At 39.0% G+C, this 17310-nt stretch overlaps 1 protein-coding gene across 2 annotated transcripts in view; it reads right to left on the bottom strand.

Moving 5' to 3' along the window:
• Positions 1 to 17310, bottom strand: part of NKD1 (NKD inhibitor of WNT signaling pathway 1) — a 111311-nt gene that overhangs the window by 9428 nt on the left and 84573 nt on the right. For both annotated transcript variants that reach the window (XM_051979819.1, XM_051979820.1), the window contains 2 exons: positions 9845 to 9951; positions 4920 to 5015 (listed from right to left, as the gene is read on the bottom strand). In XM_051979819.1, coding sequence (XP_051835779.1) covers positions 4920 to 5015; positions 9845 to 9951 — 203 coding nt within the window. The remainder of the gene's footprint in view (positions 1 to 4919; positions 5016 to 9844; positions 9952 to 17310) is intronic.

The following is a 17310-nucleotide window of genomic DNA, read 5'->3' as shown; positions in this document are numbered from 1 at the left end:
TTATTATAGAATTTATTAAATTTTCAAAGCACTTTCATATCTTATTTATCCCATTTTATTATATTTATGGTTGAATCTGGAGTTAGAAGCCTGTTTTCAAAGTTCTCCTCTAAAGTTACTTGTATAACCTTGGACAAGACAATTAATTCCCTGGGCCTCAGTTTTTTCATTTGTGAAATGAAGGGTTAGAAAGTCTCTAAAATTCCTTAAAGACCTAGATTCTATATTCACTACTTTGTAGATGGAGAGAACCATTGAAGTCACATTTTGTATAACTGAACCAAATGCTTTTTATATTTAACAAATAATAAGCCTATATAAAACTGTGCATACTCTTTGATCTAGCAATACCACTTTTAGGTCTGAATTTAAAAGAGATTTTTTTAAAAAAGGAAAAGGACCTACTTGTACAAAAATATTTATAGCAGCTCTTTTTGTGGAAGCAAAGAATTGGGAATGAGGGGATGCCCATCAATTAGGGATGGCTGAACAAGTTGTGGTATATGATTGTAATGGAGTATTATTGTGCTATATGAAATGATGAACAGAGTGATTTCAAAAAAATCTGGAAGACTTATATAAACTGATACAAAGTGAAGTGAGTTGAACCAGGAGAACATTGTATACAGTAACAGCAACACTGTACAATGATCAACTGTGAATGACTTAGCTATTCTCAGCAATACAATAACCTAAGACAATCACAAAGGATTCATGATAAAAAAAAATGCTGTCTACCTCCAGAGAAAGAATTTATGGCATCTGAATACAGATCCAAGCATATTATTTTTCACTTTTTTCTTACTTTTTTGGGGGTCTGCATCTTATTTTACTTTTTTTTTTTAATATAGAAATAAGTTTTGCCTGATTGCACATGAATGTATTGTATCAAATTGCTTATTCTCTTGGGGGAGGGAAAAGAGGGAAGGAGAGAATTTGGAACTCAAAATTTTTAGGAATGAATGTTAAAAATAGTTTTTACACGTGATTGGGGAAAAATAAAATACTGTTACAAGAAAAAGATAATAAACCCAGTATAATATTTAATATTATTTATACCTGGAATGCACAAAGTATGGCCTGCAGTTCATGTCTATTTTAATATGGTCTACAAGTTACCATTCTTAGTTTGCAGGGTACCAGATTTGGTCCATGGGTAATGATTTACTGTTCCCTAATCTATATTTTTGCATCAGCTAAAAGATTAGAAAAATGTGATCTATTGTGGAATATCATTTGTGAAAGTCTATCAAATTCCCTTATGAAATTCAATGAAGATGGTCTTAATATACATGCTCAGATTAGAGGTCAAGTACCTCCTAATATCGGCCACAATATACCCAAACCAGATTAAAATGCAGTTGGGAAATATTTAACAAAAAATTTAAATACAATAGATCAAAAATAATGTTAATTTGTGATTTTCTAATTTAATGTGTGGTCTACAAGTATCCTCATGTGTAGTTTAGTGGCCTATGTTCATTTGAGATGGAAATCACTGGTATAGATTATTCTTATTTTTAAAAAATTAAATAGATGAAAAAAATTGATTTTATTTTAACTCAGGCACTATTATCAGAACTTGAATGAGAAGCTCAAATTCAGTAATCACAATTAGAGGATGTAGTTCACATGACAAACGAAGAGGAACTCATAACCTAGAGAATCAGCCCTGACCAAAAGAAGTCTTGATCTGAAATTTGACTGAAACAAAAAAGTGTGAGCCCTTCTCTTCCCACACAGAGGAATGTGTGTGGGGACAGCCAAAAAGGCATAGAGGGAAACTGTATATTTATAACCAGATTTGAGGAGTGGATTTAGGGCTAAAAATAGATGAAGGGAAACGCCAGCCCCAGTTCTCCCTTGACACTAATCTTCCACCCTCCTTCTCTTCAGTAGGAAAAGGAAACAATCTTTTTCCAAGTCCACTCTGAAGGATGCTCCTCTTTTTTTTTTTTTTAACCCTTTCTTTTTTCATTTTTTAAAAATCACCTAGGATATTTTAAAGAATTTACAGTTAGAATTGGAAAGCAACACCAGTTGGTAGGTTTCCCTAGGGTCTGCTCAGAAAAAAAGAATAAAAAGAAAAATCTTTCAGTGCTGAAATGTTGAAAAGTGGGACTCTTTATGTTTTAAACCAGCAACAGGGAGAAAGATGGAGAGGAGAACAGCAGTCTTTGAAACAAAATGAACGGTGGAGGGACAAGAATGCCCTCCAAGAAGCAGGGTCACTATCTAAACCTTTGGCACAAACATTCAAGACACATCAGCTCAATTATCTGGAATTTAAAGTCCAATGACAAACCTCCCTGTGAAGATAATTATGGCACAGCTGTCAGTTCTCAAAACAGGCTGTCAGAGAAAATGGGTCCTTCTCTCTGTGAAATAATAATCCTTTATATTAGTAATGTTTTATATTTTCAAAGTGTATTTACATCTATCATCCCATTTGATTCTCATGACAACCCTCTGGGTAGGCAGGCAGGCCAAGGACTATCATTCCTATTTTAAAGGAAATATTCACTAAGAGGTTAAGTGACTTGTCAACATCATTTATGGTAAGACTTACAGGATCCATGACTCCATTGGCATGGAAACCCTCCCTCCATCAGTGCAGGTCAAAACCCTTTCCTGACTTAGTAGACAGCATTCCTGAATTTCTGTGGCTGAGAAGGAAAACCCTGGGCTCTTCTATATCTCTTAGTAGATATTCTTCTGGGTGGTTGTCGATGAATACATTCATCACCTTGTGGTCAACCTGATGATGACCTTCTCTTAACCCTAGCTAAGGATGCACCTGGGTGAACATTCAACGGATCCAGGGTTTCATCAGGTACCACTTCCAACAACGAAGATTGTGTCTGCTCATGGGGGGAGTCATATCAGTTCTACCATTTAACTGAAACTAGAATCTAGGTTTTTCTGCTTCCTAACTTAATCATTTTTTCTAATGAATTACCCTCCCTCTCCCAGTAGAGTGTGAGCTCCTTAAACGATTTTTGCTCTTCTTGGTATCCCTATTATACTTCTAGGCACAGAGTAGGGACTTGAAAAATGCTGGTTGGTTGGTTAAGTGTGAATAATTTATTCAAGTGGGTAAGACTAGGAAAAAAATGAGGATATAAAAGCATTTGGGAGATGCAGAATACTTTGTTTCAGCACAAATTAGCCCCCATCCTCCAAAGTGCCATGGCAAAGGGTCAGCTGTCGAGTGATGAATGGCCAATCAATAAATCGAAATGGACTCAAAGGGAACCAATGTTAAAGTTGGATGGCGTTCAGAGTGACTTTAACAATCTCAATTATTCAATCAATACGAGTTCCCAAGGTTACAAAACAAATTACTCTCTGGGCCTACACGCAAGTCTACTGACTTGTAAGCCTAGGCTTGCTCATCTCACTAAATCCGAAGAGGATGTGGCCATTATGCTTCTATAAATATAGTCAAATTAACCACTTGGGGAGCCACAAAGCCCCAAGTTGTGCATATATAGTTGTCCATATATAGCTCCGTGTGTGTTTGTGCATATATAAATGGATACGGAGACCATATGGTCTTTGTGGTGCTCCAGGGTAAGGGCTTGGGGTTGAGAAAAGACTGCTTTTAGCCTGTACCTGGAGCAGCTCACCAGTTCTTCCTGGCGAAGGGCCCAGGGCTTTCCCTGCAAGGCACTCCCATGATCTGAGGGCTCGAAGTGTGGCTATCCTTCAGATCTCTAAAGGATAAAGCATACGAGGAGAGAGGGCTGGATCGGAGTCAGAAGCCTAGAGGTCGGATACCAGTCCTGCTCTTTACTGTATGACATGAGGCAAAGGATTTGAGCTCTGAGGACCTCACTTTCCCCCTCTGAAAATTTCAAGCTGCAACCCTTATGATCTTTTAGGGAACAGCAGGAAGCCATGGTAGTACCTCTTCATTCAGGTACATTAGAGATGAAGATGGAAAAGCCACTCAGAAATTCAGATGTGATTATCACAATTTGGCTCTAATCAGTATTATCTGTGATACTGGTATAATGGAAAAAGTTCTGGACTTGAATCAAGAGACCACTATTCTATACATGTGTGCGTCCCTTATTAGGTTATCTAGATGAGACCTAAAACTTCTCTTAGCTTTAGTTTTCCTCAGTTTGATCAACAATTACTGAGCACTCACTATCAAGTGCACTCTTCCAAACATGGTAAGAACTCTTGAGTTTTCCAGAGAAGCTTTAACAAACTCAAATAGAAACAGGGGGAGCATTAATCTCTACATAAGAATTTCTGTGGGCTACATGTTGACCTAGCTTTAAAATGTCATATTATCTGCTGTGTGGTATTTTTATTTATTTTTTAAAAAATACTTCCCAATTGCAGTTTAATCTATTTCAGCCTGCACATGAGTGTTGGAGATCACATGTAGACCACAAGCTGTGTGTTTGATACCTCTGCTCAAAAATATCAAAACTGAATACTGATTGTAATTAAATTTGGGAGGCTTATTGCTGACGGTTGGCTGTCAGATGACAAATGCTTTGAGGCACAGCTCATAAAAATTGTCTACTAAAGGAAAGAAAGGGCTGCCATATGCATTAATGCAATGTGAACCTGTAGTTTATGTAGATCCCTAAAATATTAAAGAAGACAGGTCTAATAGTCTTAACTCTTGAGCAGATTGGAAGGGCCACTGCTTCCAGGTTTCCCTAAGGTTCCAAGAAAGCCCTCTTCTCCACCCCCATACTTGACTCTCTTCCTGTCAAGAGGATTGGAAATTCAGAGCTCTAGTGGGAGTCTTAGGAGCAGAGACAAGTTAGAAGAAGGACCAGCTCCATAGGAAGGAAGCATTGTTTTGATTCACAGAGCAGGAGTCAAGGCCTGTCTTGAAAGGTAGGAGTGACACAAAAGATCTAGGGGAGGACAGAGTGTAACATCCCTCTTACCTCTCGAGTGACTTTGCCATTATTATCAAAGTCATATAGCGTGAAGGTCCATTCTTGCCGGTTGTCTTCCTCTACTGAGACATCACACTGTAACTCCTGAGAGAAATACAGAAAGTGGTTACACAACCCTGAGCCATTCGAAGCCCCAGGATATGAGCTAGGATGGCAGGGACACCATCATTTATCTCTTAATTAGAACTTTGCCCATCATTTCCACTACAACCAAACCCTTTGGTTTCAACTTGGAGAAATAATTTTTAAAAGAGAAAACTGGGGATAGCAAACTGGGGATGATCAATCTAGGTAACAATAATAATAATAATGATGATGATGATAATCATAACAGCTTACATTTACATAGTGCTTTAAGGTTTATAAAGCATTTTGCATACCTTAGAAGAGATAGCAGGACAGTGAGAACCAAGAAAATCTGAATTTACTCATTATTCTTCTGAACCATATTGGCTGGGATCATGTGAGCATGCTACTTACTCTCTTGGGGCTCTAGGCAATTCATTAAGACAATAAATGACAGAGAAATGCTGACCTGGTTGCATTGGCTTAAAAAAAAAGTATTTCCTCTCTCAGAATTTCTCTACAGGAATAAGATTACAAGTTCAGTCTCTATTCCTACCCTTTAAAATATCTTACCTCATTCAATCCTTGCAATACTCCTTTGAGGCAGATATTGTTATTTGCCCCAATAACTTGCCAAGATCACCTGTTAAATGTCTGAGGTGAGATTTGGACTTCGAAAAGTATGGTCTATGACAGGGGTCATCAAACTTTTTAAATAGGGGGCCAGTTCACTGAACCTCAGACTGTTGGAGGGCCAGACTATATAAAAACAAAAACTTTGTTTTGTGGGCCTTTAAATAAAGAAATTTCATAGCCCTGGGTGAGGAGGATAAACGTCCTCAGCTGCCGCATCTGGCCCACGGGCCATAGTTTGAGGATCCCTGGTCTATGAGATAATATAAGACTGAGGAGTAATGGCGGGCAGAGGGAAGGGAGGCAAGGTGATGTCCCAAAAGTCTTAGTGCACTGCAAGACTTTTGAAGCACTGTATTTAGAGATCATCATTTTATAAATGAGGAAATTGTGTCTTCAAATACCTGAGAAGTTTCCCTGTAGAAAAAGAATCCAACTCATCCTGTGGAGCACTGGGATAGAACTAAGACCAGTGAGTTGGTGATAAAGAGAAAGGCTTAATACCTAGAATGAAGAAATGTCTAACAATGGAATGGGTTATCTTGTCTTGCAGTGAGTTCCCCTGACTAGATGTTTTCATGGAGCAGCTGAATCCTGCCAGGGATTTGTTGGAGGAGATCCCTATAATAGGAGGGATGTTAGACTAGATGACCACAGCGATCCTTTCCAATTCATATCATACCCAAACTAAAAAACAAAAAGTCCCTTCAGTTTCCTCCTCTCTTAAAAGCTCCATGAGGCAAGGACCATGCCCTATTCATTTTTGTATCTTCCTGGCGTCAAATGCACAGATTGGTTGAATGAACAAATGAAGATGAATGAATGACTCTAGTTACATGAATGGAAACCACTCTATGTCTGCCTCCTTCTTCCCACCGGCTTCCCTCTTCTACCCCAAATGAAACCCCAAACCTTTGTCACCCCAGCTCTCTCCAAGCACAGCAGAATCAACAGGCAAAACTACCCAACGGTGGGTAAAATAAACAGCTTCAAACAGCTTCTGAGAGAATGCGCAAAAGAAAGCAGACTCTCGAATACCTGGCTTCTCCCGCTGACTTGAAACCAATTCCCTACAGCAGTTAGCGGTCCCCCCATCCCATGCTGAGTTCAAAGGCAGCTTTCCCTCAGTTGTAACGAGCCCATCTGATAAGTGCTGAGTGTCCCAGCTCTGCTCCCAGATGCGGCGTTTCATGTTACACAACACGGTCTGTGCACACACACCCCTCTAAGAGACCCCCGCCCATTCTACCCCCCTTGCACCACGTACACACTTGCCATTTGCTTCTTCCTTTATATCTCTGTGTAAAGTGAATCCGTTTACCTGTTTTCCCAGCCCCTCTGAGCCCATGTGCCGAGCACGCTTTGATGTGAGGGAGCAGAAAGAAGGGGTGCAGGTGCAGAATACCTACTTATCTGTGCTCGGTTTCTCAGCACGTGGGAAGAGCCAGCGTGCCCCAGCCAGCCGAGGGAGCGTCCCCTTCCCAGTGACCGCACACTGTGCCTGGTGAATAATGTGGGAGTCTGCAGGGGCAGCCTGGCTGACCTTGGGGTGGGTCAATAGGCACAGGCAATGGAAAGGAAAGGAAGAGACTAAGCATTTCAACAGCACCTACTATGTGTGTCCGGCACTGAGCTACGCACTTTACAAATATTTTCTCATTTGATTAACTAGATGATTAATCCACATCCCAGTTAACAACTCCTAAAATCCTTGGTCAATGGACAAGGCTTGATAATTGATTGGGGGTGAGAGAAGGCAGTGAGGGAAACAGAGGAACCCAAGATGTAGAATATCGAACAGGGGTCCTCAAACTACAGCCCACAGGCCAGATGCGGCAGCTGAGGATGTTTATCCCCCTCACCCAGGGCTATAAAGTTTCTTTATTTAAAGGCCCACAAAACAAAGTTTTTGTTTTTACTATAGTCTGGCCCTCCAGCAGTCTGAGGGACAGTGAACTGGCCCCCTATTTAAAAAAGTTTGAGGACCCCTGATATAGAAGGTTTATAAAGCACCTCTAGATGCATTACTACTACCCAAACCAGAACCCAGGCCTTAAGGTTCAGTGTGATACAGTAAAAAGAGTGATAGATTTGGAGTCAGAGAATTCAAATCTTAGCTCTGTCACTCACTACCTCTAGGAACTTGGGTAAATCATTTAATTGCTTGATTTCCCCAACTGTAAAATGAGAGGGCTGAACCAAATGACCTTCAAGTTTCCTTATATCTCTAAAGCTATGAAGCTGTCACCTGGACAGCCATTAAAACACTGAAGTGCGGTCATTTACTCTGGCATCCAGAGGAGATAAAACACCAAGAATCTTACTTCCAGTTACCCTCCATTAAGTCTCATATCATCCACAAGCTCAAAGCAAATTAGATAGTACTAAAATCAGAGGGCCCATAAGAAATAAGATTTGCATTAGTATCAAATTAACTGATGACAATAGAAAGGAAAAAGTGTTCATTTTACAGAGTGAGAATCTGTTCTCTTTTTCTTGTAGGATTCAATCTGCCAACATGATGAAAACTCATCTCCACTTAAAATAAAATCAGTGTAATAATAAATAATTGATTTATATGAAAAGGCAGGCTTTTCTCAAGAATTGTTTATTCTTATCTTTCATTATCTCATTTCAAAGAATCGCAGAACTTCTAAACAGCAAGCAATCTCAAAGATCATTAAATTCCATCCCCTCCATTCCCAAAAGAGAACAAACTGAGACTTGGAAAGGGGCAGTAATTTGCCCAGTGTAATAGAGTATCACAATCAAAACTGGACCCAAATCCTCAGACTCCAAATCCAGTACCACATGAATATACATCTTTGTGATTTGCTATAGTAAAGAATTTGATCACCTTGTGACCACCCTCATAAAGAGTCTGTCCAAACTCAGTCAGACTGCTACTTATATAACCCATTGAGCCCAAACAAGAAATCTTTTCAACTAAACAGAATTTGACAGAGCTTACTTGGCTGCCATAGCCCTTGAGAAGCTAAGATTGTTTATATACCATAAAAAGGGACTGGAAAGTAGGTATGGCCACTCCATTTTTGCAAAAGAGGAAACTGAGAACCAAAGAGATTATTTGTCTATGGTCACACAGTCAACCAGTATGACAATAAAAAACCCAGATCTCTTGACCTCTTGCCCTAAATTGAAATAAGTACCTCTATGTTGAGTTGGTCAGGAAGGAGTTTGTATTTTTTCTAGAGACCCTGGGAAGTTACTAGATTTCTGAAAAGGGGAATGTGCTTTAGGAAGATGAATTTGGCTGTAGTACAGAAGATGGATTAGAAAAAGAGGGAGTTTGAAAGCAGGGATAACAATTAGTAGACTAAAAAAAGAGATGGGAAGTGGGAAGGGTATGAATCAAAGGAGCAACTCTCTAAGAAGAAAATGAGGATAGATAAGAATAACATGGAGGCAAAATGGACAAGACTTTGCAACTAATTGGATATGAAGGATTGAAATAAAGGGTTAGGAGGAGTTGAAGATTATTTTCAAAATTCAAATCCTGGATAACAAGAATAGTAGCACTCTTAATAGAAATACAATTTAGAGGAGTTAGAAGATAGAATTCTTTTTTCTAGACAAATTGAGTTTGAGATGGCTAAGAGATACAATAGTGGAGCTGTCCAGCACATAACTGGCTATATAGAACTAGAGTTCAGGAAAAGCATTTGTATTATACATTGAAATTGGCAGCTACCTGCATAAACACATAATAGTTAATAGGTCACCCATCTTAAACAAAGGATGGGTTATCATTTGTGGATGGGTTGAAGAAAGGAATTCTTGTTAAAGTATAGGTTAGACCAGATGGATTCTGAAGTCCTTTCCAAATATGATTTTGTGTCTTCTGCCTATGAGATCCCCTCTAGCATTTATCTAATCAGGAAATACCTTTTAATTGTCCAATGGTAGCTAGAGCCAAGAGTAGGTAGGGTAAGAAGTTGGATTTTTTTTTCATTTGGTGAGTTTAAACCATGTTAGAAAGCTCTCATAAACTACTGAAAGACCTCTAATAATATGAGAGATCTTTGAGGAACCAATTTAAAAGGGTAACAGCAGAGGTAACAGTCCTGGTTTTTCTAATGGTTTGGATCGGCAAAAGTTTCCCTTTCACAAGCATGTCAAAGCATAAATAAGGTTTTTTCCCCTGAGGCCAAAGCCTAAACTTCAGCCCAATCCCCAGGGAAGAGGAAACTTACTTCAAATTTCAGCTGTTTCTTGGAGCTGGGGCAAGATTCACTGTCTTTCTCCGCCTTCTTTTCATCTCCACTCCCTGGCCCATCTGTCTTCTCAGGAGGCAAAGACACTGCAAAAGTATTGGTAAGAGGGAAAAGTTAATGAGAAGACTCTCAGATTTGTGTACACTGCAAAAACCATACACTGACTGGTGACTAAGAGGGAAGCTGGATTCTGTAAATTCACAGTCCAGGACTAGCTAATTATGCCAAAGGTATTATATACTGATTCCTGCTCAAGTGTTGGGACCTTCCTATCTCTACTGCAAATTCATAAGATCATAGTATTTTTTAGGTGGAAAGGCCTTAAAAATCACTTAGTCCAACACTCATTCTGCAAAGCAAAAAGCCTAGACCCAGAAAAATGAGTCTAAGACTACATATACTCTGAGATCTGGTGATACTGGTCTCCTTGCAGTTCTTCAAACAAGACACTCCATCTTTCTACTCTGGGCATTTTCTTGAGCTATGTTCTCCCTCCCCCTCTTTGTTTTCTGGCATCTCTGACTTCCTTCAAGTCCTAGATAAATTCTCACATTTCTACAGGAAGCCTTCCCTGATTCCTTTAATTTCAATACCTTCCCTCTGTTAATTATTTCCAGTTTATCTTATAACTTGTTTGAGCATAGTTATTTGCATATTCTCTATCTCCATTTGATTATAACTTCCTCAAGGGACTATTTTTTCATGTTTCTTTGTACCTCAAGGCTTAGCACAATGTCTTAATAAATGTTTATAGATGTATTAACTACTAAGTTGTAGAGCCAGGCCCATATATAGCTTTTTATACTATACCTTGTAGTGATTTTTTTGGACTTTCAGGAAGCTCATCTCTACTTTAGTGAAGGTAAACTTATGAAATTGCTTCTGTCATTCCCATTTTGCTAAGAAAATTGTTATCTTAATATCTTATCCAAAAATATTTCATTTTGAATAATCTCTTTCCCCATGTTTTTTCCAACTGTCCTCTGGAGTTTTTTTGATAGACTTGATTTGGAGTCACAAGAAAATCTAGAACAGGGTGGATCCCTTAAATATAGTAAGATTATTATTTGTCTTTTGTTCTCGGAGGACCAACGACATCCAGAACGTGAACTTTCTTGACTTTCAAGTGAACTGGATTTAAATGAAGCAGGCCTGTGCAAAGTCACCAGCTTCATTCTCTCCTCCAGGGTGATTAGAGTCCAATGGCAAGGACAACTGGAGAGGGTCCCAGAGGCCACGGGAGACCGTGGTCTTTTTAAGCTAAGCTCTTCCTCAGATCTCGGTTTACTGAGGCAGCACCCATCCAGGAAGAGAAGGGACTAGGAGGAGGGAGGGAAAGGAGAGTAGCCTCCTCAGCCCAGAGGCACCAGGAAATAGCCCACTTACAGCTGCCTAAGGCCTGCAAAAAGGAAGGGCTTTACAAAATACATAGCCTCTTCATGCATATATGTATAATTCATGTCCATGAGAGAGGGCTGGGACTGACAGAGTTCTACAGTGTTCGGGGAAAATGTGGGCGCATGTGAACACAGATACCCATAACACACAATGCCAGTCTTGAGTGAGCTGGAAGAGACTTGTCATTGATTCGCCTTCACCCAAGGCTCCGGCTGTCCTTTCTGCTAAAGACCATCCTTTCCCTCTGTGCGTACATAGCTCCTTTTAAGACTGAGTAAGAGGAGGAGTGGGAGGGCCAGATGACCTCATATTGATGTCATTGTACATATGACCGATCCAAATGAGGTCGCAAGAGGACCTCAAAGCTTTCTCCCACAATCACCCATCTCAGACGCCACGCCATTCTTTCATCTTTTCTACTCCAAAATCACAGTGGTCACAGCAGGTTCTGGTTTCCAGCACATCTAAAATGCTGCTCATTGTAGCACAAAGTGCCAAATACTGTTATTCCTGCCATCTGATTTCCCTTAATCTTTGTGCTTTCCCTCTCAGACTAGTCTTGGAATATTTATTTTCATGTTGCCTCTCCCACTAGACTGTGAGCTCCTTGAAAGCAGAAACTCATCTTTGCCTTTCTTTGTACCCCCAGTACTTAGCACAGTTATCTGGAACATAGTAGATAGACCCTTAACAAGTACTTACTATAATAAAATATTATTTATATTATAATAATATAACCAATCATCTGGCTCATCTAGAAGCAATACATTACATTTGAAAAATACTTTCCCCCCAAAAAAGGTCATCTCCTTTCCTCCTTACTATCTCAAAGAGACAGGTGGATAAGGAAACTGGATGCAGAAAAGTAGCAAATGAACTGTCACACAAAAAGTTAGCAGCCACATCTGTAGTAAAACTCAAGTCTTCTGATCCCCAGGCCGAGATCCCACTACATGCTGCTGCCTCTCTTGATTTAGCTGATGCTCCCCATCCGGAGAAAGCCCAAGGTCGAGTAACTTGGATAGCTTTGAGAGCTAACACATGCAAAGACATCCAAGATCCTCAAGCAATGAACGCAAACCAGGCAGCCTTGCTTTTACATTATTGCTACCTAAGCCCTGGAAACAAGCGGAAAGCTTCCGTGATTCTGTCCAACTTCCCCAAGGCTGAAGCCCATGAACAGACTCTGCTCCTGAGCAGACAGAAGGGTTGACACAAGTGGAAAGAGACATGGTTAAAATCTACAAAATCACGCCTAGAATGAAGAGAATGAAGCCCAGAACCATTAGGAAGAGGGAGCACTTTCAGAGCAAGTCAAATAAAGCAGGGAGATGGCACAGGTGTCAAGAGACAAAGAAGTTTAAGGAGGGTTTTGGAGAGTTTGTGGATTATGGGAACATGAGGTTTAGAGCTGGAAGGGACATTAAAGATAAGCTGATCCAAACTCTTCAGTCAAAGCTTCAAGCTCATGTCTAAGTTCCCTTAGTAAGCCACATGGCATTGTGTATCATACCTGTATGACCTGCCAAAGGTCACACAGGCACATCTCCCTTGGGTTTCTAAGGGAAGTTCAGTATGTTTGGGAAACTTAGACAATGTCAGACTGCCTAGATTAACCACAAAAGCACAATTTTGTCATGATGGTGATGAATTAAATTCATATCCAGATAGAGCTTTTAGGTTAAAATTTACCTTCCTCATAACAACCCAGTGAGAAACAAAAAAGACACAAGCTCAAAAGGTAAAGTAACTCTTATGGTCACAAAGAAAGGAAGATAAAACGGACTTTAGGCTTTGAAGGAATTTTATTATTAGCTAATCCTATCCCCTCATTTTATAGATTAGCCTAAGGAGGGAAAATAACCCGCCCAAGATCACACCAGGAGCCAAGCTTTCTGACTGGTCAGCGTGCTCTTTTCCATACCACTCTGCCTCTTGGAGCTGAACTGCTATTTCTTTTATCTTGGTTTCTTGTCTCCCTGCCTAGAACTCTTTTCGTTATATACCTGAAGGGTCCATGAAGCCCCACAGGGCTGCCCACAATGGCTGGCACATCCCTGCTTTTTCTTGACAAAACAGAAAAAGTGATGCTGTCAATAAGCATTTCTAAATGCCTGGTGTGCCAAGCATTCATAAATGGTGTTTTGTACCATTAGTACCATGTAATAAATGCTATGCTAAGAACTAAAGATACAAAGAAAAGCCAATGTAGTTCCTGTCTCCAAGTTACTCACATTTTAATGGGAGCAACAATATGCAAACTATGTATGTATATCTTGCACGTGCACGTATGTGTATGCATGTGCACATATATACATATATTTATATGCAGATGTACATATATATTTGGGGGGAGGGAAGGAGAAAGGGAAAAAGGGGGGGGGAGAGAGAAGGGAGAGGAGAGACACAGAGAGAAAGAGAGACAGAGAGAAAGACAGTGACAGAGAAACAGAGAGAGAGAGAATTGAATTTTGTCAGAAGAAATTGTGTCTGTGCAATGGAAAGAATAATGTAAACTGCTTTCATGAATTCTCATGCCAAACAGGGACTACTTTCTGCAGAAGGTATAGAGGTATTAGAGGCACTATATCCTGCTGAGACTGTGAATTATATCATGATGATTGTAGAAAACACATAGACCAACTCCTTAATAAACTGGATCCCACAGGGATACTGATAACTTGGTTGTGACAACCAGTCTAATGATTGGATAAAATATGGAAACAGATCCAGAGAGCTGGCCTAAATCATAATAAGTGATGACATAATGAATGTGAAATAATTTTAGAAGTTGTGGGGAGGACAATACCTGTCTTTAGCGAACCAGGTCTGGAATCAAGAAATTCAAATTCACCCTCAGATACTTACTAGTGGTGTGACCCAAGGCAAATCATTTAACCTCTGTCTGCCTCAGTTTCCTAAAAAATAAGGATAATAACAGCACCTACTTCTCAGGATGTTAGGATAAAATGAAGTTATATTAATAAAATTATAGGAGACATAATAAATCCTCGCTTTCCTTCCTTTTTGATGGAAAAAAAAAACCTCAAAATTGTCACCTTTTGTTTTAATCATCAAAAAGTTTTTAGGAAGAATTTCTGAACATGGTGGGGTGGAGGTGGTCATGCACAAAGACATTAGCATAGATGCTCTTTCTGCCCTTTAAGAGTTTATAATCAATGACAGACATTAACACACAAATAAAGGGAAGAAAATGTACCAGTGTAAATTATACAATAGTTATATTTCTAAAAAGTTACCTGGAAATAAAATATTTAGGGAAAGAATTTCCAATCTTTCATATAAATTAATTTACCCCCAAGAGAAATATAAAGAGATAATTATCCTGTGTGCACCAGCATAGCTTCAGTTTTTCACAGGCAATAGTTTCAAAGTCCACAAAAAAGGAATGTCCTTCATAGAAGTTTATTCTTTGTGTCTGTTTCTGTCTATTGCTATGTATGTTATTCCTCCTTTTTTCACTGTATATATATGAAGAAAGGGTTGATATGTCTTGTGTTTTCCTTTCAAATATCTACTTGCATAACTTTCTACACCTTCCTCTGCCTCTGTGTCTTATTCTCTCTCTCCTTTTCTCTTAACATTTGGCATTGTCTCCATTTTACTTAACTTGCCAAAATACAAAGTTATAGTATATGTTTTCTAACTAATAAAATACATTTTTGTTGAAAATTTTAAAAGCAGGTAAAAGGAAATTTTATGCCTTTTTTTTTTCCTGAGGCAATTGGGGTTAAGTGACTTGCCCAGAATCACACACTAGTAAATATTAAATATCTAAGGCCATATTTAAACTCAGGTCCTTCTGAATCCAGGGCTAGAACTTTATCCACTGCCATGTAGCTGTCCCTATACTTTTCTTAAAAAGAAAACTAAATCAAGTTAATTAGGTGACCTCAATTTTTTTCCTGTAAATTAGTAATTTTTCATAGAAAAAAAGAGATTTCCTCCTGTGATTTACAGAAATCCTTCAGTAAGTCAACATTTTTCACCTTATAATTAATATGAATCTAGAGTTTGAGATTAGATTAATTTAAAGCTGAGTTTAACTAAAGTCATGAAAAGGGTAAAGAACAAGAAGATGTTAGAGATGGTATTTCCTATATGCAAGTTCAAACAGGTTGGAGACAGGATCTGGTACCCTGGTTCTTAATTGATTTGGGCAGTTCACAGATATACATGTGAGAATATTTATAGCAGAAACATAATATTGTTGAATTTAATAATGTAGTGGGAGGGTAGGGGAAAAACAGGAAGGCAGATGTGACATGAAGCATCCTTCTCTTCTCTTCACCCTTGGGGAAGAGACAATGGGGGGAAGGTCTTAATTCCTTAAGTGTTCAAAAGCAACAAATCCCAAAAAACAGGCCAAAGCAAGGTCCCACCAGGAGATCCTAACCCCATCTGTGAATCCCAACTCTTCCTAAAAACTTAATAGAAATTTATTGATTGGATGATGCAAATTACAAGTCTAACAATGATTGGAGAAAGAAATTGTCACACTTTATGCTAAATTTGTCCCAACAGGATTTCATCATACTGAAGATTCAAGGTGTTTAACATTCTGTCAATAGGTAGGAAGACAAAATAAACAAAATCTAATTCTTTACTTCAATAAGACTACATTCTAATAAAAGGGTATGGTTTACAAATAGCTACAATAATATATAGATGCTGAAAGCATAGGCAAAAGTATCACATTAAACTGGATAGAGAGATGACTGAGGAAGACATGGGTTCAAATTCTTATTGACCCCAAATGATGAGATAACCGTGGGCAGATCATTTGATCTCTCATAGTCCCCATGTAACTCTACAAGAAATTAAGTTGCAGAGCAGGTCAAAATACATTGGCAGATGAAATATCTTCCTTGGGGATTTTCTTTATCAAAATAAATTAGTAGAGAAAATTTCTTTTCTTGGGAATTTCCAATTCCAATGAAATCATTGGTCCAGATACCAAAAAAGTACCTAAAAGTCCTAGGTGTATTTTAAGGAAAGGAGGAAAGGAAATAAAGAACAAACTGTCACTACTCACTAGAGGGAGGGAGAAGGGAACCAGGATAGGAACAGGGATCACTTCATGGAGAAAATGGCATAAAATGTTAACAATTTCACTCATTTCCATGTTATCTGAACCCTTCAACCCTGTGAGGTGGCTCATTTTTCAGAGGACCTGTCTGATGTCAGTTTTTCTGAGCTGTAAAATTATACCTTCCCTAGCCCTCATCCAGTTACATTCATCTACTTCTCCATTTAATATCCCACTCAGGACCAAATTTTTTCAGCAAAGGTGGAAACCTAGGAAAGGATGCATGTCACTGGGCTAAGTTTTTAAAGTCCCAAGTTATAGAAGAGCTAAATAATTCTGTTATGACCTGGAATTAATCAGCACACTCTGCCTAAATAAAGCTGCTTACCCTACTTCATGGTGACTCCATCTTCTAGAAGCTGAAGCCTAGACTGCTCCCTCCTCCTCAAAAGCTAACTTTTCTAAACTTGTTGAATTCTGACAAACCTGGTGACCATCCACCAGCTATCTTCAAGTGTTCAATAATTCTTCGGGGTGCGCTCATTCTGGAAACTGAGAGTAGGGAGATCTCATAATAAACCACAAATTTGTATTCTGAATGCAGGAAACAGGATAAGGGAGGGAAGGACTCTACATGTTTTAATATCCTTAAGTGAATATTACACAGAGACACTGGCTCCATCTTGACAAGCCACAAGTTTAAATACAAACAATTTTTTTTTTAGCTTCAAAGTCCCCTCCCTCAACAATCCCCATCCTTTAAAAAATTAGATGAGGGCTCAGTCTTCAAAGCACTCCGCTTAGCTTAACTCAGAAGAGGTCCTGGCTAGAGATGCAAGCCTCTCATGCTTATCTAAACCAAACCCAAAGTTCAAAAGAAAGTTATCAGCAAACTACCTTCAGGTTCAATATCTCCTTTCAACTTGTCTTTGATAAAACCCAAAGAAAGAAACCCCTATCACTGCTCTTTCCTTACTCCTACACTCTTCTCTTCTTC

The sequence above is a fragment of the Antechinus flavipes genome, chromosome 2 (genome assembly GCF_016432865.1).
Source record: "Antechinus flavipes isolate AdamAnt ecotype Samford, QLD, Australia chromosome 2, AdamAnt_v2, whole genome shotgun sequence".
NCBI lineage: Eukaryota > Metazoa > Chordata > Mammalia > Dasyuromorphia > Dasyuridae > Antechinus > Antechinus flavipes.
The sequence above is the reverse complement of the archived record's forward strand: the minus strand, read 5'-3'. Positions and strand labels throughout refer to the sequence as shown.